General features: G+C 45.0%; 1 protein-coding gene across 5 annotated transcripts in view; it reads left to right on the forward strand.

Moving 5' to 3' along the window:
* Nucleotides 1-716: 716 nt before the first annotated feature.
* CGNL1 (cingulin like 1) overlaps nt 717-22541 on the forward strand; it is a 155184-nt gene continuing 133359 nt past the window's right edge. For 2 of the 5 annotated variants that reach the window (XM_058541682.1, XM_058541683.1), the window contains exon 1: nt 8932-9125. In XM_058541682.1, coding sequence (XP_058397665.1) covers nt 9093-9125 — 33 coding nt within the window. In that variant the 5' untranslated portion in view covers nt 8932-9092. Of the gene's footprint in view, nt 774-8931; nt 9126-9147; nt 11103-22541 lie in introns of those variants that run through there. The other 3 variants (XM_058541681.1, XM_058541678.1, XM_058541680.1) reach the window with 3 other exon arrangements.

Genomic DNA, 22541 nt, shown 5'->3' on the forward strand with positions numbered 1-22541 from the left:
ACTCCCCTGCCTCCCTAGCAGAACAGACATTTATTATTGTTAGATTTTAAGTGGAGACTATAATCTTTTAACTTTCCCCGTCTCCAGACATAGTAGGTGCTCCATAAATATTTGTAGATTTGATTGTGGTACAAGAAAGTTACACCTTAAGTTTCTGAGTAGTTGGGGAGAGAAAGTCTGCCCGGAAGGGTAAGGAGAAAACTGGGCTTAGGGCTGTGGGGAAGGGACAGGAAGGGCTGAGGGGTGTGCAATAGGGAGGGCTTCCTGGGCACAGGGAATTTGGAAAGGCAGTGGCTGGAGGTGAAAAATACCCGCTGATGTCGGAGGGGAGGTGGGAGGACATTCCGATCCGGGGAAGGGTGAGGACAAAGCGCTGCTGGAGGAGTGTGAGGCCCGAGGTGGGGTGGGGAAGAGGTGCTGGCGGGGGCAGAGGGAGGGTGGGGTAGGGGTGCCCGGGCAAACGTGTCCCGAGCGGCGTGGGGCAGCGCGAGGGGACCGGGGAGTGAAGGGAGGCCGGCGGGGCCACAGGAGGGGTGGGGCGGGCCCGCCCGGAGGGGGCGTCGGGGCGCCGGACTCCCCCAGCCCGGGCGGCTGGTCCCGCGGCTGCTCGGGCGGGTCTGGCCCCCGCGCGGCCCCCTGCCCCTCCTCCCCGGAGGGCGGGGGGCGGGGCGGGGCCCGGGCTCGCCCGGCCTCTTGGCGGCGCCGCGGCCCCTGCAGTCGGGCCGGGCTCTGCTGGCGGCGGCGGGAGCGGGACCGCGGAGGCGGCGGCGGCGGTAAGTGAGCCGAGAGCGGGCGCGGGCCCGGCGTGCGCGGGGAGCCGGGCCCGGGGGCCGGGGTGCCGGCGGGCGGCGGGACCCGGAGGGGCTGGGGCTCCGCCAGGTGCGCCGCGCCCAGCCCGCGCGTCCGCCCTCCGAGCTCGGCGCCGCGCAGCGCCGCCGCCAGGCGCGCCGGTCCTCGCTCGAAGGTGCGCTCCTGGCTCCCGCCCTCCGCGCCCTGCCGGGAAGACGTGCCGAGCAGATGGTGGGGAGCCCTGGGGGACTCGCGCCGGGCTGGGGGAGGGCCTCCAGGACTTCCCTTTAGGGAAGAGGGATTAGCCGCCTTCGCACCCCTACCTCGACCCTCGGGCTCGAGTGACAGCTAGGAGTGAGCCAGGTTCCTCCGGGACCCAAACGGAGCGCCTCAGTCCCTGTCCCACCCTGTTTTATCTAATTTCTCAGCGTGCTCGTCCAGACCATCCCTTGCAAAGAAAGGGCTGGTGGCCGCCCCTCTCTCCCTGGCCTTCCCGGTCCAGCCAGGTCGTCCCTGAAAACCCCCGTCTCACTCGAGCACATATCCTGGCTTTCCAAGGGACTTTTCCCGGTTGCATCACTGTTTGGCCTCCAGACAGGTGCTTGGCTGTCATGTCGGAGTTAGTTACACAGGATTTTTAAAAACTTTGTGTATGTGCAATGTGTGTACCCCCGCACCCCAAGGAAGCAGCGCCTTTCCAACGCTGCTCTGCTGCTCACAACACGCTGCTCAAAACACGTTGGGACTTCTGGGGCATTGGTTCTCAAACTTGGCTGCACATCTAGAGAGTTTTAAGAAATACTGATGCCTAGGTGCCACCTCTAGAGATCTTGATTGAGTCGGTCTGAGGTGCAGCCTGGACAATGGAATTTAAAATGCCAGGTGATTCTAACGCGCAGCCACATTTGAGAACCTCTGCTTTGGAACTTGCTCCCACAGCCAGTTTTTGAACTGCTGGAGTTCAGCCCTAACGTAGAACTCATCTCAGGCACTCCTGACTCCGCCTTCTCTAACCCACTTCTCCTCCTGAAGACCCTGTTGGTTGCTGCTTTCCAACCTTTGACTGCAGATGGTGCCTTTTTCTCAAGTTCCCTTTGCTTCTCCTTTTCTGTTTACAGTAAATATTGCCTGGGCACTTTCTGCCAAGGAGGTGGGAGTGTAGGAATTAAGCCATGAAGTCCTTGCAAGGGTCAAGGTTATAATACTGGGTTAAACCAAGTGATAGTTTGTCCTATTTGGAAAGGATTTCAGATTAAAAGGAGGAAAAATACCTTAGGAATCCATCAGCTTTTGGAGACCCTCTGTCACAGGTAATGATTTTGCATGAATTTGGGAAACTTTCCTCCAAGAAAGGAAGCCAACAAGATCCTCAAGGTTTTGTGGTTGATACTGTGTTAGTGTGTGTGCATTTGTGGGTTAAGCTTATTCCTGATGTGTGAGTAAGCCCGGCACATGTAACGCAGTGTATATTTCCTGTTGATAGAATGCTGTGTGAGTTAGGGAACTAGTGCCTTATGGTAGCATGGCCCATCTGAGGTGAGACCTCAGCTACTTGTCAAATGATCTTAAAACTGATGGGGAAATAGGATTAAGGAAAAATTGAACGTATGCATATATTGATTGAATTTGATCATATATATTTCATTAAGAAAGTGTATTTTCAGTGTCCATGTTATTACTGTGACAGTCTCCTGGGATCTTGGTTAATTTACTGTTATACCTAAGTATCATGTTTGTAATAGATTCCCACCTGGATGTGGCTACCTGGCAACAAACCAGTGGATTTTATTTTTTCTTAGGTGCTAGCCTCTATAATGCATTTTTATTAGTAGTGGGGTGACATACTTTCAAGAAAATGCCCTCCAGAGGTGGGGGAACATTTGTGTTCGTTTCTAGCTCCTAACATGAGTCGAAAGAACGTTCATTTTGAAAAATAATAAGTTATAGAGTTTTGCCCCAGTTGGTTTTTCTCTTTCCCACCTTCCACTGCCATGCCCTGCCTCTATCATTGTTTTCAGTTGCTGGAAGTGGGGCCGCTGTGGGAGCCGTCGTGATTGTCTTGGCTTGAGAATGGGGGTTATGTGGAGTGCATGGTCTCATAGGGTGGCCCCTGACCCAAATCCTCAACCTTTGGGGAACAAGACCATATGGAAAGTGTTTTCCTACTATTGATTTTTTGTGGGTATTTTTTGGACCAGGCCAACAAAATGAAGCTCTTATTGAATGGTTTGTTAACTTGCTAATCTTGTCTCCATTTTGGCAGAAAATGTTTATTTGAGGATGCTATCGAAGTCTTGGTGTCTGAAAAGTTGCACTTGAACAGCAATAGTTACACTGTGAATATAATAGTACATTTTGGAAAGAAAGAGATAAAGAAAGAGAGAAAGAGGAAGAGAAAGAAAGAGAGAAAGGGAAGAAGAGAGGAACGAAGGAAGGAAGGAAGAAAAAGTCTATGTAAATATGGACCTAAACAGACTTATGGAGACATTTCTCACTTTGGGAGAGCAGCTCTAATATTCTAAAGTGATTAGAAGTAAGTGAAGAATAAGAAGAAGAAAGACTCAGTGAAGGGCTTTTTCATTTAGAGAAAGGGTAGACAGCATTCAGAAGAGTGATCTTTGATTTAAGAATAGACTGCCCCATTGGCTTCCTTTTTTTTCTTTCTTCAAGTGGGGACAGTTAATTTGCTTGTACAGATGGGGTGAGGAGTGGTTAAAGAAATTTAATGGCCTCCTTAACTCCCCTTCCCCCTGAAACCCATTAATTTAAGAGATGCCCTTGACCTCTTTAAAATACACAACTGATTTTGTGCTTTTCCTTTCTTTTCCTCCTCTGATCCTGGCACTAAAGGGCAGTGAAATGGCTGAGAGGTTGGCATCAGAGGAGACAAACAAAGTTCAAGGGGAATTGAAATTGGGTAATTTCCCCTGAATGACCAGGCGCTTACTTTATTCTGTCACATGACATTGCTGTTATCAAGAAACAAGTTATGACACGAAAACCCTGAAAGTGGAAAAGAAAAAAGAAAAAAAGGGATTTGATGGGAATAGCACCAGGGTTGACTGGCTTTCAGTAGGGGAAGCTTATTGGAGTTTTCAGTTGAATGCCCCATTCCAGCCCCCCTTTGCCTTCCTTCTTCATGCACTGTCCTCCGGCCCCAAAAGCAGTGTCCCTGGGAGAGAGAGTGCTTCATCTTAAATTCACACCCAGTTTTTGTTTGTTTGTTTTTGCTGTTTCATTTCTTTATTAATTCTTCTCAAGCCCCCACTACTGGCAGAGCTCTGTCTTTCTCCCTGAGTTCTTGGTAAACAGGTACAGCCCCTGACTTATGGAGCTTGAAGTCTGGTGGAGATGGAAACCGTGTGTTACAGCTCTTATGATCACGGTGAGCTCAAGGAGTGGGGGGACCCAGGAGCCCCCTGAGTAGCCTCACCTGGATAGACACCTCCTCAATTCATCGGCTCAGTAGGTACAAGAAAAACTTTACTTGGGTTTCAATTAGAATTTATTTTATTAGGTCCTTACATCAAGTTTTATTTATTTATTTATTTTTGTGAGGAAGATCAGCCCTGTGCTAACATCTGCCAATCCTCCTCTCTCTCTCTCTCTCTTTTTTTTTTTTGCTGAGGAAGACTGGCCCTGGGCTAACCTCCGTGCCCACCTTCCTCCACTTTATGTGGGGCACCGCCACAGCACGGCTTGCCAAGCAGTGCGTTGGTGTGCGCCCGGGATGCGAACCGGCGAAGCCCGGGCCGCTGCAGCGGAGCGTGCACACCTAACTACTTGCGCCACTGGGGGCCGGCCCCCTTACATCAAGTTTTAAATGACTGATTTCAGATACTTTTCTGATGGAGGAGAGGGAAGGGTTTGTGCATAGATCAGGCAGAGGGGAGGTGGGCAGTGAAGAAAGAGGAGGCCAGATTCTGGCAGGTGCATTTTGCTTACGGAGTCCGGAACCAAGTAGTACAGGATATTACCTGGGGCTGGGAAGATGGTGGAGAATGTGGCTGGATCCATTTTTGGCATGTTGGTAACTGGCATAATAAGCTTAATGAGTAGTGGCTACCTCTGCCCCAGAGCTGGGAGGAGGGCAGAGGGCCACGTCACGGCAGCAGCTGTTGTACTTATAGAGCAAGCGGTTGCGTCTTGTCTATGACTCTAGCCAGCTCGTGGATATTTGTTCTTGATCAAGCTGTTGTCACTTTAGCCCAGGTTTCCTTGGACAGACTGAAAACTGGACTTCACACTGTTTTTCCCTTGGGAAGCTGGTTTCCAAATAGCTGACCTATGGGGCTAATAACCGCAGGGTTGTGAGAGGAGTTACCATTTGTTTATTGACCACTTTGCAAGTGCCAGGTGTCATGCTCAGCACTTGTCATCCACTGCCCTGAACCTGTCTGTTCCTGAGAGGCAGGTGGCAGTGGCCTCACTTTACAGATGAGGAAACTGAGGCCCAAAGAGGTGCTGGATTGCTGCGCTCAGAAGCAGCGGCAGAGTTGAGGTTTGAGAGTGCTTGGGTCTGTCTGAATACAAAGCTAAGTTCTTTCTACTGCTCCCTGCTCCTCTTAAGCAGAACTGATTGAGAAATTGTGTTTTCAGTGCATTGTTTTTCTAACATCACAGTCTCCTTAGCTCTGGGCTGATTGTTTTCCTCTACTAGACGATGTATAGTATTAGACTGAAGATCACTGCTGGCTTGTCATCCCAAGGGAAATTTTATGAAATCCTACTTTTCTCTTTTTTTTTGATGGAGAGGGTAGGTTTGGCTGTTCAGAAAGGCACTGAATGGATCCCAAATCCTAGGTTGGAGAGACATTATCTCCACATTTCTGCAAGCTCTGCAAACCTCTGAATTTCTGTAGATAATTGGTTGGTAGGTAAAGACGTTAAAAACAAAATTCAATGTTGAGCATTCTGGAGCAGAATGAAGCTGTGCACATTCAGCTCCTGTTTATGTGGTACTTGTGACAGAAACAAAACTTTGCTGCATTGTAATTACCTCAAGCTCTTAAAATTACAGGTAGTGAGGGCATAGAGGTGGAGTGGAGCTATAATTAGTAAAGATGAGTTTAAAACAGGGTTACTGAATGCATGCTCATTGCTACAGTGGGCTCCAGCTCCATATTTCCACCTGGGAAGGATCGGCTGCGGGGAATACTTCCAGGGCACTCTGTGGAGGGTCGTCATGGAGTTAGAGTGTTTGGGATTAGAGCACAGGGCATTTGTCCTGAACGTGGAATATTCCTGCCAGCCTGGCTGGCAGCCTCTTTGTTTATAGGGTGGAGTTTACTCCCTGCTGCCCAATCACAGGGAGATCTGCTTGCCCTAGGTGGAGTACCCTTGGTTCAGGCTGTTACTTTGTAGTTTTTTAAGGTCCATACTGCCCCTTTATTATTAATAATATTTCACTGTTGCTTATCTCTGTGCTAGAGGATTGAGGCAAAACGACCAAGATTTTCTAGTTTTGGTTTCAAAAATTCTCTTGGTTCTTACCTGACTTCCCCTGGCTTTCTGTCCTTGTATTTTATTGCATTTGGAACAGACTCTCTGTTTTCTCTTGCAAATTTATAGTCCATTCAGGGGAGGGGACCTACTGGGACCATGACTCCTCCCAGGGATCCTGTGACATCGGTTTGGTTCCTCCCATTTTCCAGGTGAGGAGCCTGGTGAGGTCTGGAGTGGTACTGAGTGGGAGTCTGGGGATTCACCTCAGAGTTTCAGACTCGAGCCAGCCACCCTCTTTTGATTTGATTACAAAGGAAAAAGAAATGGGCCAGTTTTGAATGTCGTGCAGAGCTTCTAGTATAGCCTATGATATATATCCATATCTAGTACATCTATATCCTTGAGCTTCATTGTAGCTGTGTTGGTAGCTTTTTTTTTTTTTTTTTTAAAAGATTTGATTCTCCACCATTTTTGCCTATGAGAATTTTATCCTCCTTATTAAAAACAGTTACTTGCTCAGAATTACACAGCAGCTGCTGAAGAGTTGATTAGACCCTCTCCGTGCCCTAATCAAATATCAAAAACCTGGAAAGTTTACCGAGAGTGGAGATTACAGTGAAAGCTTTAGGAGTTGGAGAGGAACTGATAGAGAAAGAATGGAGACACAGATAAGAGAGAGAGTAGTCTGCAAAGGGGACTGCAGGGTGGGGTTTACCAAACCTAAGATTTCTTTTACTTGTGAGTTTTGGGTTTGGGACTTGAGTACCTTTGTTCTAGAGGTAGCCAGACCAGCTCAGCTCTAACTGTCTGCACTGCCCTGGGCCACCATAAGCTGTTTCTTTGTAGGGGGTGAGGGTAGGGTGGGAGTTGGTGAGGGATGGGAGTGTAAAATGGGAGATAGAGAGAGAGAAAGTAGGAGAGTAGGGAGTGACTAGAGCCACTGGTTACTTGGTTCTTCTGGTTATCTGGTCTGCTCAGGGCATGACCACCTCTCACTACCGGTCAGGGTACCTGCAGTGAGTCCACTTTCTGGGTGTAAGGCAGCTGCGTGGGGTACCAAAGAGAGAGAGGTCTCCAGACTTCCCAGCAGACCTGCCCAAGATTAGTAATTCTCATTATAATAGCAAATGCTCCTAGAGCCCTTCCCTCACCTCCAGCCCTGTCTGAGAGCTTTTGTCATAGCAACTCTACAGGACAGGTACTATCATGAACCCATCTTAACAGGTGAGGGAAACAAGGCCATGAAAAATTGGGTAGCTTGTCAAAGTTGGGCAGCTCCCAAGTGGTGGGATCCAAGGTTCACACTTGTCTGGCCCTGAGCCGTGCTATTACCGTCTTAGAGCTCTGGTTGCTGCCCTGGCTCTTCATTCTTCCTCAGTTTACTCCCTCATTCATTTCTTCGTCATATTATTGACTGCTTGTGTATGCCTTCATCTCAGCTGTTAGGAGACCGTCAGCACCCTTTGTTTACGTGTCTAACCTCCCACAAACCTGTAAACAGACCTAAAAAGAGGAGGGATCTCTCCACTGACCTGTATCCCCGCATCTAGCAGAAAGTAGGTGCTCAGTAAAGGTTTGTGAAAGGCAGGATGGAAGTCAGCCAGCCTTTGGAAACTTGACATCCTTGTGTTTCATCTGTCTCTCTCTAGCTGCCACAGTGATTTCTAAACAGAAAAACAGACGAGCACCAAGAAGGGTGGGAGTGTGAGGAGAATGTTTCACACAAATAATCAGAGCGAATTCTTGATAAAAGCAAGTTTTTAAAAAATGTATTTCAAGTTCTCATGGCCAGTGATCTTTCGTTTTTGTCTGTGCTTAAAGCATTTATTATTCAAATAATGCAGATTATTCTGGGAGTAAAGGAGGCCCTTCAGACTTCCAGGCATTGTTGGGGCTGCTCTTGCCAACAGAGCCGGCCGAGCATGTTTTCTTTGGAGGTGAGGACCAAACACCGGGAGGGTTCAGTCCCGCCGTCCGTTTTCCTAGGGCAAGGCACAGTTGAACATTGAAGTACAGGAGCTGGTAGCAAGTAGTTCTATCTCTTGTATTCTCATTCCTTCTTCCCACCGTGGGGTAAGAGCCTTGAGTCTCACTGACTTGGCCTGGAAGCCACATTTGCCTGTCACTGGGAGTGTGGTGTTCTGGGCAGGGTCCTCTTCCACTTTGGGTTTGTTTCCTCATCTGTAACATGGGGATGTAGCGCTTACCTGGCCGAGGTATTTGGGCCACATCCCTTTGACGTAGTCTAGTGGCTCTCAAACGGGGCCCCACTGGGTGACATTTGACAATATCTGGAAATATTCTTGGTTGTCACGACTGGGGGTGCTGGTGGCTGCCGGCTTCTAGTGGGTAGAGGCCAGAGATGCTGCTGAATACCCTCCACTGCACAGGACAGCCCCACAACAAAGAATTATCGGGCCCCAAATGTCAGAAGTCTCTGGCAAGGTGGAGCCTCTAGCAGTGGTGGTTGTTTTTAACATCTCTCATCAAAGCGAGCTGTGGCCAGGGACACAGAGCCCTCCTTTCTTAAGTAGGGCGGGAGGAATGGAATTTAGCCTTTTATTGATGCTTCTGGGTTGCCCCACAGGTGCCCCTGAAGAGTGAGAGGAGCTAGTTTCCTCCCCCATGAAGTGCTCCTTAACTTCATTTGTAATTGCTTGAATCTATTTACATATAAATAATACATATAAATTTACATATAAATAACTTATATGCTAAAAAAGAATCCCTTAACATCTCAGGGGAGTTAAACCCAGCTCTTAAGGAAGACAGCCTCTTAAGAAGACAGCCCAGTGGGGTCCTGGAGAGGAAGCCAGGCTCCTGCACCCGCTGTGTGGCTGAGATCAGCTCCAGAACTGATGAGGCTGGCTTTTCTCCTCGTAAAAGGACAGGTAATTGCGTCACCGTCCTATCTTATCATGTTGTCCCTAGGACTAAATAAAATAAATCTGCGCATATGAAAATAACTCTATGAACGTGAAGGTGTAGTATGATTCCTGAGGTGGGCTTTTGAACGTATTTTTCAGGGAAACTTGTTCATAAGTGGTCACTCAGTAAATGCAACTAAAGAAGGATTAGGGCTCCATAGCCAAAGAATATCTGTGTTTTGGGCAAAGTGGTAAATCAGCTAGGCCCAGGAAGCATTCCTGCAGCGGAGTGTGTGATTGGGCGGCAGTATGGCCGTGGTTGAGAGCATGGGTGGGAGGTGTAAGCTACCTGGTCCCCCACCTTTGGGTTCATCCTTTGGCTTTTCCCTTATTGGTTGTGTGACTCCAGGCAACCTCCTTGACTTCCTTGTGCCTTGGTTTCCTCACCTGTAAAGTGAGGCTAATGATACCACCACTCACCTGAGGACAGGTGTGGGGGGAAGTGACTTGTCCTTGAGAAGTGCATGGTGCACGTGGGAAGCTTAGTTCAATAAATGAGTGTTATTAGTAAAATAATATTATTTATTACTTTGGCATATAGCATGGATATTTTTACTCAGGTGAGGGAGGGATTGCTCCAGGGTTAGGAGCTGAAAAAGGATTTTTCTGGAGTTCCTGGTATCATTTTTTATTTTATTATGGTAAAATACACCCAACATAAAATTGACCATTTTAACCAATTTAAAGTGACATTCATTAACCAGTTCAGTGACATTAAGTACATTCACGGCATTGTGCAATCACCACCACTGTCTAATTCCAGAACTTTTTCATCACCCTAAAGAGAAACCCTGTACCCATTAACAGTCACTTCACATTCTTCCCTCCCCCCAGTCCCTGGCAACCACCAGTCTACTTTCTGTCTCTGTGGAATTGCCCATTCTGGATATTTTATATAAATGGAATCATACAATATGTGGCCTTTTGTGTCAGGCTTCTTTCCTGTAGCGTAATGGATTCCAGGTTCATCTGTGCATCGTACCTCATTCCTTCTTACCTGGTGTCTTTGTAGAGCAGCCCAAGCCTCAGTTCCATCAGGGCTCTTCTCCCATATCGTGTCCTGTTTTCAAGCTTTGAAATGTCTTTCTTCATTTATTTTGGTTCTTTTTGGCCAACCTTACTTTTTCCACTTTTCCCATCTAGTGATTCTAATGACCCTTGAAATGAATATTGGAACCGAGCTCTCACGCCAGGTTCGTGGTGCTGCTGGGAGCACATCTTATTAGGTATTTTATTTCTGCTGAAAAATTAGCAGCAGGAGCACACAGGGGCCTCGAGTTGTGCTTCATTTCCCCAGGACAGCGTGGCGGGTTTTAAAAACATGTGTCTGGAAAACACCCACCAGGACCCTGTTATTCCTCGGTTTAAAAGCTTTCCACAATGAGAAGTGGCCCTCAATTAAGTCGTTTAATAAAAACCTCCCTGTGTTTTAAAGCATTCTGGGGAAGTGTTTACATTTAATGCCACTGCAGGCTTCTAAATGAGGAGCTGTAGAGTGAGTGATCCTTAACCTGTGACTTTAATAATGTCTTTGCTTTAGCTTTCCAGGTGGAGGCCTGGGTCAGATTTGTAGTTGTCGTTGACCCAGACAATCTTGACTCTGTCCTCCCCCTCCCCCTTCAGTCACCACTGGTAGAAGATTTGGGGAGGCCTAAAGTGGCATAGAGATGTAAAACTAGCTCTCTGGAGAGAGACTAAACTGATAGGAGGTGATGTGTTCCTTTCTATCCTTCCGCCCCCCATTCTGACCTTGGTAGCAGGGCGGGGGGCTTCAGTGAGAAGAGATTAAAGCATTTGGGAGAGCAGCTCAGGGCTCCTGAGATTCTGGGTCCTTTGGGCGAGGCCTGAGCTTTCAGCCAGGATTTGGAGCTTTCCTGTGCCGAGGAGGCCCTGGGCCCTGGTAGCCAAGGAGGCTCTGCTTTTTGCTCTGATTCTGGAGAGGTGAGTAGGCCCTGCCATGAGGAAGCAGGATGTTGGCTGTTTTAGGGGGCTTACGGAGGCCCTTTCTTGGGATACTTGAGGCTTTATCACAGGGGTGAGTCCTGAAACGAAGGACGCTCTAGGACGCCTTCCCTTTGTGCTGATTTCCTGGGGTCCTCGCTGCGCTGGCCGAGGACAGGAGAGTGGGAAGTCCAGAGTCACTGGCGCAGGTTGGGATGTGTAGAGAGGCTGCAGGGCCTGGCGGTCACCAGCCTGACTGGCGCTGGACCGTCCGGTCTGTCTGGTCCAAATCCTGGCTCCAGGGTTAGGTGTTCCATGAGTTCATATGTCTAAAGTGCTTAGAACAATGTCTGGGCAGGGAGGTGTATATGTGTGTGTGCTTATTATTATTTGACACTTTGCTTTTGTGAATTCCCTGTTAGAATGGTAGAAATGCTCCTTGTTTTCAGACCTAATTCACCTCCATACCCCCAGGGTTGTGCAATCCGTGGGAGAGGGTGATATTGCCGGAGCCTTAAAAAAAACATGACATGCAGATGGAGAAATCATGCTTGATGAGTCTATTAAAGTTCTCTGAGGGAGAAAATGCATGTGGGAAGAGGGACACACCAGTGGATATATTTTATTTAGACTTCCAAAAGACCTTTGAAAAGACTTCATGCCAAAGGTTATTAAGTGTATGAGGCTCCCACAACTCTGTGTGGAGGGGAATGTAAGAAGGAAATGGCTGGAACCCGTCTTCTGTATTGTCCTCAATAAAAGGAGAAACGGGTGGTGAAATCTTGACATTTGCAGAGGAAATGAAATTCTTTTAAAAGTAAAATGCTAAAATGTTGGAGTTAAACTATAGGGTTTTTAAAATTTTAATTTGGATACTACATGGATATATCAACTGTACTTTTAAATAATTCATTTGTTGTCGGTGGCAGCACCTGGGCAGCCGGGAGTTGGGACTAGGGATTGTATGTGCTGCTTCCTAGCACAGATACAGATCATAGACCTGTGGGATCATAGGTGCTCAGTAAGTGTATGTTAAGTGAATAAATGAAGATTAATAGAACAAAGAAGTTCATTAAAAAAATAATTGGAGTTCTTTCTGTCTTTTAAACAAATAATTGACTTTTAAATAAACAGTATATTTGTAGAAGGAGGTAGATTTCACCATCAATAAATATAAGAATCAGATCCCTTAAATGCACAGATGCTGAGGTTCCTCCCTTCTGTGATTTAACCCAGGACAATAAATGAATGAATGAAATGAATAGAAGCTTTGTCAACACAGACCCCTCTCCCCTAGTGGGATTTAGGAAGCTTGGAGCTTTACCAGACTAAAAAGACATGGCATTAGTTTCTTTTGTCTTTTTCATTTTGCTTAGCTTCCTGTGGGTCTAGCATGGTGCCTCTGGATGTGTTTGAATGATGAATGAATTAAGCTCTCCTTAAAATAAGCACAAATATTTTTTTTTTTAAAGATTTTTTATTTATTTATTTTTCCCCCCAAAGCCCCAGTAGATAGTTGTATGTCATAGCTGCACATCCTTCTAGTTGCTGCATGTGGGACGCGGCCTCAGCATGGCCGGAGAAGTGGCGCGTCAGTGCGCGCCCAGGATCCGAACCCGGGCCGCCAGCAGCGGAGCGCGCGCACTTAACCGCCAAGCCATGGGGCCGGCCCAAGCACAAATATTTTATTTTTGCATGTCTGTTACGTGCCAGGCAAATATCATTATATTTGTTCTTACGACGGTTGTATTAGGTTTTGCTACATAATGTTGCTGAGCACAAACAATCCCTGATTTCAGTGCCTTACAGCCACAAACATTCACTTTCCTACTTGCTCATCTGTCGGTGGGATATGATGTGGTTGACCTAGGCTGGCCTTGGCTGGGCCAGGCTATACTCCAGCTTCTATTTGGCTTCAGGTCTGTTCCACATGTGCTTATTCTGGGACCTAGGCTGAAGGGGCAGCAGATACCCAGGGCATGCTAATCTTGTGGCAGATCACGGTAACATGAGAGGGCAAGTGGAAATGCACGATGCTTCTTAAGCCTTTGGCTCATAACCACCCACTGTCACTTCTGCCGACGTTCCGTTGACCAACACAAATCACATGGCGAAGCCCAGCATCAGTGGGGAGGGGAGCATGCTCTGGCCATCCTAGGCACTGCAAAGTCACATGGCCGAGAAGGTGGACATATAGCCCCATTATAGGAGAGTGAAGCCTTGGGAACAGTGATTCAGTCCACCACAATGTAGAGAAAGAATGAGAAGGAAGAGGGAAGTATGGGTCAAGCCAGCCTTTTGGGGGCTTCCTAAACCTAGGCCAGCTTGGTGCAGAATCATATATGTTTTGGCCAGGTCCCAGCCTAGGCCTTGGTAACACTATGAATTAGCCTGGCATGCACTGACTCTCGGCTGGCAGCACACTGCTTCATCTTCATTCACTGCAGTGATGCTCCTGGGAGTTCCACTTCTCTGTGGGAGGAGCAGAAGTGATGGGCTGGGTTTTCTTCTGGTCAGTAGTCATGACCTGACGGGCTGCCCACTGTGGTGGCAGGAGAGTGACAGGTAGTGAAAGCAAAGAGGACGAAGAGTGCCGAAGTATCCAAGGAAGTCGGCTTGCCCTTCACATGGTCCCCTCTCAGTAGAGGTCTGTGGGAATCAGCCTAGATCCCACCTTGAATTGCCAGTGACAGTTGATCATCAGGGCCTGCATGCCTCCTGTCCCCATCTGTGTAAGGACCCTGGGCCTCAGTCTCCAGAGCCGTCCTTTTATATCTGAAGAAACAGGCCGCAGGAAGTTAGGTGACTTCTCTTCAGTCACCCAGCTCATAGGTAGCAGATCCCAACTAGGTCATCTAGTTCCAGGCTAGGGGTTGTCCTTCCACACCACCCTGCCTCAGCCCAGGCAGAGTGGGACTGGCTTTGAGCCATTAGCGTATATCCCAGCCCAGTGATGACAGTGCTGACGTTCCCGAAGGAGCCAGGTGAACCTGGTGCCTCAGTGCCATGCCTTGGGAGGAGCAGAATGAAATGTTGGCCAAGGGCAAGCAGTCTTTGTGTTAACTTTTTGCATTGTATCCTTTTTTAAGTAAAAAGCTGCCAGACTCTCTGAGGAAGAAAAGGTTCTGGCCATTAAGTGAAAATGCACTGAGAATAGATGGGGACTAAAACCCTGTGAAGCCAAGGTGTGAGGAACAGACACTCTCATATGTGCTGTGGGTGGGATTATAAATCCAGCGGGCTTCTTTTGGAGAGCTGCTTGACAGTGGGGGTACTTTCATCTCCAAGTAAACAAAACCTAGTTAAAGTGGTTAAAAGGTAAAGACATTTATTATCTCATGTAGACAAAAAGTCCAAAGTTAGGGCAATTTTGGGGTTAATTAATGGAAGACCCAGATGCTTTCCTCTTTGCCAGCCTTGGTGTTTGACATTTGTCCACAAGCTTGTCTCCTCATGGTCCCAATGTGGCTGCCACTGCTCCAGCCTGTATCCTCACACACAGTGATGTCCAGAGGCAGGAAAAGAGGAAAACGGAGAAACTTTTGCTAGGACCCCTCTGCAGAACTTCCATGCCCCTTTGGCAAAAATGGGTCAGATGCCCAAACTAAACCAATAAGTTGCATGGGAAGATGGGGTTCCCATAGCTTGCTTAGACTTGTGTTGGACTTAGATAGGGGCCCAGCCTTCCCTGAAGGACACGGGCACTGGGAAGAAAGGGGACAAAACTGGAACTTTGCGGCCAGGGGGAAGGGGCAGTTGCTGTGGGTAGGTAGCCGCTGGTGTCGGCCACAGCATTGTCCTTCAAAATTAAGACTGTGCAGCCTCTAACTCCGCCCTTCCACAGTTAGGAATTGATGCTATGAATATCCCTGCACAAGTGAGCTGGCAAACACACAGAGACATCCATTGCAGCATTATAATAGCAAAACACTGGAAATAACCTAAGTATCTTTCAACAGGGGACTGGTTGAATTAATTAAGGTGTAAGCACGTTATGGAATTGGGCAAATCTGTAAGTACTGATTAAAAAAAGTTTTAAAAATATGCTATTTTTTTTTTTTTTAAAGCAAGGTGCAAATCAGTATGTATTCGGACACCTCATTTTGGTTTAGAAAAAGACTTGATTCTTGATTGTGAATATAAATTTCTAGAAGTCCCAAGAAATGTGGTTACTTCTGGGCTGTGGGATTGATGGTATGGTTGGGAGGGAAAGTTTCCTTTTTCACTTCATGCCCTTCTTGACTGCTTGAATTTTATAAAAATCACTGTATGTATTACCTTTATAATAAAAAAAAAATAAGTATTTTCTTAGCATGTAGGGGCTTAAGGAGAGGAAAGCAGAGCCCTAAGGTGGGCATTATCAGAAACTTGGTTGTGAGGGGAGAGGGGTGCTATTTGGCTGTGTGTGATCCGCATGAAGGGAGATTTTGGAGGGAAAAAGTCCAGGAGTGAAATAAGGTCATTTTTGATCTCCCATGGTGCCCGGCACAGTGTCTTACACATGGTAGAGACAAATACACATTTGAAGAATGAATGAATGTTTTGATCAAGACCTAAAGCGACTTTATAAAGTGCCAAAACCCCACCAAATAGCCCAGGTCAGCAAGAAAGTAGATTCTGCTGGAAATACATTTTGCAAATAAAATATGGCTGCTATTTCCTACTTTTTCCTTGAGCTCCCAGAATCTAATTCATTGTTACGAATCTGAGTGTGCAACTTTCTATTCATCATCCATCTCATCCTGAAGCCTGCTCTGCCACGTTCTGGATAATGAAGCTGGATAAGGTTTTTACAACCAAAGGTAGGGCAAAGACAGGACCCACCATCGTGGGTTAGCTGTATTTATAGATGTGGCTTCAATGGAGAGTTATCCAGATGTCCTCAAGTCTATTAAGTATAGAACGAATAGTTATTTTTTTAAGCAAAATAAGTTTCTTTGATACCCTGGACTAATAAATCAGAAAATTGCTATCTTAATTATGTCATGCTGATAATAGGAAGAAGCCACAGATAGTAGTAATGAGATAGGGATTTTTGAGCTGATTGGCCAGTATTAGTAGAAAAGTGTGAATGTGCTTATTGGTGAAATGAAACAATTATATGTAGGTAGTATTTTCGAGCAAAATTCTCTTCCACTTGGAAAAGCAAAGGCATGTGGGTATTGAAAAGCCTTTTTATTGGGGGAGGGGGAAGGAGGGTGCTACTACTGTGTTGTGCTGGTGTTCCTTGTAATGCCCTGGCTTGAGGGTTCTCTTTCTGAGTCTTTTTAGCCCTCTGTATGCCACCGGATACCCACTTTATTCAGACAATGATGATATCGTTGAGCTGTGGTAAGATCATTTCCTTTGGAACAAAATGAAAAGCTTTCTGTGCTCACAATTGGAGGAAAATGTAAAATTTTAGCAGGCCTCCTCTGCTACAGGTTGAAAAGAGTCTGTGTTTGAACACCATCCACTTTGTGGCTCAAATGTGCCATGGAAAGGTTCCAGTGTGTTTTTGAAATACGAAAAGCAAATATACCTTTTCAGGGTGTGTTTTTTAAATGGATCCTTAGAAATATTTGGAAAAAAAGTAACATTTCACATCTTTGTTGGGATCATTTTGGGGTCAAAAGAACCTGAGATCATTGGTACGTTATGTTGTAGAGTGATTTAAATTGCTTAGAGAGAGAGAAGGAGCGAGGGAGGGAGAGTTTTGTGTGCGCATGTGTGTGCCTACAAACCAAATATTCATGCTCACTTGCGATAATCTTACTAAATACGTTCTCCTCTGATTTTTAGACAGTCCATCCTATAGCTGCAAATTCTGTGAGTAAATTTTATAATTTTAGATGAATTCTGCATCTACATCAGAAAATATAAAAATTAATGATAGTAACACTTCTGTAGCACTTATAGTGCTTGGTACTGTTTTAAGCACTCAACATCTATTAACTCATTTAGTCCCTATAATAACCCTATTATGATCCCATTTTACAGTTGAGGAAACTGAGGCACAGCAAGATTAAGTAACTTGTCCAAGGTGATAGGGCTAGTAAGTCATGGGGCTAGGTTCAAATCCACACAGTCTGTCTTCCCTTACTTGAAAGTAAATTAAAAATTAATTGAAGCAAAAGGTCATTCCTAAATCTACCAGTTAATCTTGTAATTTGGAGACTATTGTATCCGTGTTTCATTTAACTATATAATCTGAGTCCCTTGCTTTGTGACCAGCATTTTAAGTTACTTTACGTAGCAAGCATATACTTTAAAAATTATTTTAGTTGTAAATCTGAAATACATTAAAGGGCAGTAAATTTATCTGGTCAACATGAAAAACTTTTAACAGAGTTACTTGTCTCTTCTCTTTCTGTAGGGAAGAAAGATGAGCTCTTTCAGTTCCCAGATGACTCCTCAACTTAAAATGAATTATTCTGCTGGAATAAAATATTCTTTCTCCTCCTGCAGAAAGCAGCTACTGCTTCAGAAGCTCAAGTCGTTTTTCTCTTCAGTTGTCAGTGATTAATCCTGATGTGTGGCTCCTGCCAGTTTCCTTCCATTAAAACCTCAGCAGGAATATAACTAGTGATTCACCTTTTTTCTTGACATAAATGCTGTGGTTGGTGTTTTACACAGATGACTTCTGAGCGTCCAGGTCACAGCCTGCACTTCTGGATTTGAGTAGTAAGTAAGAACAGGAACTGAGAGAGATGGTATTGCAAAGTGATTAAGAGCTTAGAGCTTAGAGCAGTGCCTGGCACCTAGTAAGACCTCAGGAGGTGTTTGCCCTTGCTGTTATTGTTAGGCATTGGGCTCTTGCCTTGTGCTGGGCACTATGTTAAACACTCTAATGCATTGCCCAATTTAATTCTTGTCACATTTCCATCAAATAAGTGATGTTTTTGTTTTTATCCCCACTTACAGATGTAGAAAATGAAGCTTAGAGAGGTTAAGAAATTTGCCCAAGGCCATACAGCCAGTAAGTGGTTATAGAGCTATGGTGCAAACCCAGTTATGTTTTTTTTTTTTTTGAAGTAGAAAAGTGCAGGGGCCAGCCCAGTGGCGTAGCAGTTAAGTTCGCACACTCCACTTTGGTGGCCCAGAGTTTGCAGGTTCGGATCCTGGGCACGGACCTACTCACTGCTTATCAAGCCGTGTTGAGGCGGCATCCCACATAGAGCAACTAGAAGGATGCACAACTATGACATACAACTATCTGCTGGGGCTTTGGGGAAAGAAAAAAGAGGAAGATTGGCAACAGATGTTAGCTCAGGGCCATTCTTCCTAAAAAAAACACAAACAAACATTGAAAGTAGAAAAATGCAGAAATCCTAAGTGTATAATATCTTCCAGAAGTTTTCTCATGCTTCTTCCCAGTTATTATTCCTTTTATTTATTTATTTATTTATTTTGTGAGAAAGATCAGCCCTGAGCTAACATCCGTTGCCAGTCCTCCTCTTTTTTTGCTGAGGAAGATTGGCCCTGGGTTAACATCTATGCCCACCTTCCTCTACTTTATATGGGATGCAGCCACAGCATGACTTGACAAGCGGTGTGTCACTGTGCGCCTGGGATCCGAACTTGCAAACCCCGGGCCGCCGAGGCGGAGCACACCCACTTAACTGCTTGTGCCACCAGCTGGCCCCCCCAGTTATTATTCCTTAACAAAGATAACCACCATCCTGTTTCTATCACCATAGGTAAATTTTGACTGTTCTTGAACTTCATAAAATGGAATTATATTCATTGTATGTATGTACTCTTGTGTCTGGCTTTTTTCATTCAACATTATGTCTGAAATTCATCCCCGGATTTGTGTGTAGCAGTAATTTGTTCTTTCTCGTTGCTAAATATTGCTCATTCTATGACTGTACCTCGATCATTGATTTATGTACTCTACTGTTTATGGGTTTTGGGTTGTTTGTAGTTCTTGGCTGTTATTAATGGTGTTACATTCTTGTATATGTATGCAAGTTCTTTGGGTATCTGTCTAGGAGTGGAATTGCTGGGTCTTCACATGTGTGGAGCTGTGGTCAATACTGTGGAACAGTTTTCCAAAGTGGTTGTACCAGTTTGCAGGCGTGCCTAGCAGTGTGTGAGTTTCAGTGGCCCCAGTGTCAGCAGTTGCTATTGTGTGCCGTCTTCATTTTGCTCATTCTGGTGAGAGTGTAGAGGAACTGTGTTGTATCAAACTCTGTTTTGAATCAACAGATGCTTATTGTAATGCATTTGGAAAATACAGAAAAGTCTAAGGGGAAGATTAAAAACTGTTTTCAGTTCTACCATCAAGATATACAGCTGTTAATATTTGAATGTATTTCTTTTTTTTTTTTTTTGTGAGGAAGATCGGCCCTGAGCTAACATCTGCCAATCCTCCTCTTTTTGCTGAGGAAGACTGGCCCTGGGCTAACATCCATGCCCATCTTCCTCCACTTTATATGGGACGCCGCTGCAGCATGGCTTGACAAGCAGTGCGTCGGTGCGTGCCCGGGATCCAAACCGGCGAACCCCGGGCCGCCGCAGCGGAGTGCGCGCACTTAACCACTTGCGCCACCAGGCCGGCCCTATTTCCTTTTTTTTCCACTGCACATATGTATGTATTTGTATGTTCTGTACAAAATTGGAGTTGTTTCATGCATGCAAGATAATATTAAAACGGGTATTTTGGGTGCCCGTATAATGAAATGGGAAAGCAATGAATGGAAGGCCCAGGAATAGAGTTGTGATATTATAAGTGTGCATCATATTGCCATTTTCCTATGATATTTGGAGGAAGGAGGAAAGGGGAAAAGAAGCCAGCATTTATCGTGCACCTGCTATGCCCCAGGGACTGTGGTTCTGGGAAGGGCTGTATGCTTCCAGACAAGATTTGAGTGCTGTGAGAAAGTGTAACCTGCATGGCAGCCATGTAATGTACAGCGTGTTTGAAAAATAAGTCTTATTTCATACCTAGTAACTGTGCATGTTGGAAAACTGGGCTCGCGTCATAGTGTAAATTGAATTTAATTTAACTGGCAGGTTGTTTGCCCAGTTGCGAAGGTACACACACCTGTATTGTTTTAACCCACTTGAACGTTAACACACAGGGAACGACACTTTGAATGGAGAATAGTTCATTATTTGGTGTATAGGCTTTATATTTTTAACAATTGTCCTGTGTCCTTCAAATGCTTTACATCTGTTTGTTGTCGTTCAACATTGAATCTAATCTCAAAGTCCTATTTATGGTCTATATTTGAATAATTTGTGTTGGCTGAAATTTTTAGTTGGTTAGTATTTTGGAAAGTGGGACCTTGTTCTTTGAAGCCATGCTGAATCTCCTGAAAACCCAGGACACATTTTTGTTGGCAATAAAAATCTTCTGGGGGGGAAAATAGAAAAAAAATACACAATGCTCCAATCCTGAATTTACTCTATATCTTCATGACAATCAGAGATCTCTTGGTTTTCTGTTAAGAGCAGAAGATATGGAATCTTTCTATTGAGGATTGCTGACCTGGGGTCAAGTTCTCTCATGTGAGTATAAGTTAATTTTGGGTGTGTGTGAGAATTACTTTTAAGAATAATGAATATTTAATGTAATGGCTTTTAAAAATAAAAACAAGAATCCTTAAAACTTTATTGAGTAAATACAACCTAAATAAAAATAATAGCTTAATTATAGAGCATGTTGAGCAATTAGATATTTCATATTAGTTCATTTTCCTGATTTCTGAAGTTTATTTCTTCAAGCAATAAGACTAAACATTTTGTTTTTTAATTGAAATTTTAATAGGGACACATTTCCCTGAATTACAGAAACCTAGACACTAAATAAAATTGACCATTTTCATTCTTATTAGTCTTATTTATCATGTGGAGATATCTTTAGAGGCTCTAGGTGCATAAGTCTCTTTGATCCTATGCAAAAATAGCTGTGGAGATTGCTGTGCTTCTAATTCTCATGACTGCCTTTTGCAGTTTTTCTGTTGTCATCTGTAACTGATCCCTTGTTTGATTCTACAGCAGCTCACACATCTATGTTATTGCTTCTACTTGGCTTTGGGCTGGGGATTGTAATTCCCAACTGTGTACGGGTGTATGTAAGAAGCAAAGGAAGAAGGAAGTTGAATTGTGTTTCGTGTTGGGTGCTGGCTTTGTGACAGCCTGTTGCCTAAAAGGGAATCTGGACTTCACGGCACCACTATTTGCGTGCTCAAAGGCCATTTCAGCTGCCATTGATTTTTTTTTCTTACTATAATAGTAACTTGTTTGTAATCAAGATTGAGGCACTACAGAAACGTGTGGTTTGAGTTGAAAGTACCCTATTTTATCACCTCCAGTCATAATTACTTTTTAAGAACTTGGCAAACATTCTTTTCAGATTTTTATGTAACTTTATGCATAAAATTACGTTACAGAAATGGGGCAACTCTATAACTCTATCCATTATTCTGATAGTTATTTTTGTTATTTTTTTTAACAATGTATCTTGATACTTTCTTTGGCTGTGTAAATAAATCTTGTTTTTTAAAATAGCTTCTTGGTATCCTACGTATTCTTGGTATTCTAATTATATCATAATTTAGCAACCTCCTATTAATGGACATTGAGTTATTATAAATATCTTGTATACAAGTATTTTTACACTTAGAAGTATTGTTTGTATAATTCTTTTGTTTAGCGTTAATTACTAGAAGTAGAATTTTTGGATTAGATGGTGTGTACATTTATTTTTTATTTTTATTTTTATTTTTTTGTGAGGAGAACTAGCCCTGAGCTAGCATCTGATGCCAATCCTCCCCTTTTTTCTTGAGGAAGATTGGCCCTGAGCTAACGTCCGTCACCATCTTCCTCTACTTTATATGGGACGCTGCCACAGTGTGGCTTAACAAGTGGTGCGTCGGTGTGCTGTGCGCCCGGGATCCAGACCGGTGAACCCCGGGGCCGCCGCAGCGGAGCTCACGCACGTAACCGCTTGCGCCACCGGGCCGGCCCCCTGATGGTGTGTACATTTAAAATTTCAGCTTGTCTGCCTTAAATGTACCAATTTGCACTTTTGTTTCCTCCACCCTCATCAAAGTCCATTTTTACATATTTCCTGGTGTTTTCAAAGCACAAATTGAGAGTCAGAATTGTCAGATATGAGGTATTTTTGAGTTTCATTTTTCAGTCAAAAGAGAGACCTTTATTTCTTGGATGGAAGAGGCAAGAAAGAGGAGAAATGGATTCGTCTCTGTCAAGAAGAAAGGCAGACAGGGCCAGAAGAAGGAGGAGGAAGAAAAAGAAAGGGAAGACCCCAGGGGAATCACTAGTCTTCCACCAGAAGCAAATCCCTCCTGTGCCCTCTGGTCTCTGCGTGAGGCAAGTTCTAGCCTGGCCCCAGGGTCTTCCTTAAGTCTTCCCCTCCCTTCTCACGCTTTCAGGTTATCCACTTATACTGAAATGGATAACCTCTGGGGAACTGGAGCCCTCCTTGTT

The sequence above is a fragment of the Diceros bicornis genome, chromosome 5, assembly GCF_020826845.1.
Source record: "Diceros bicornis minor isolate mBicDic1 chromosome 5, mDicBic1.mat.cur, whole genome shotgun sequence".
Taxonomy (NCBI): Eukaryota; Metazoa; Chordata; class Mammalia; order Perissodactyla; family Rhinocerotidae; genus Diceros; species Diceros bicornis.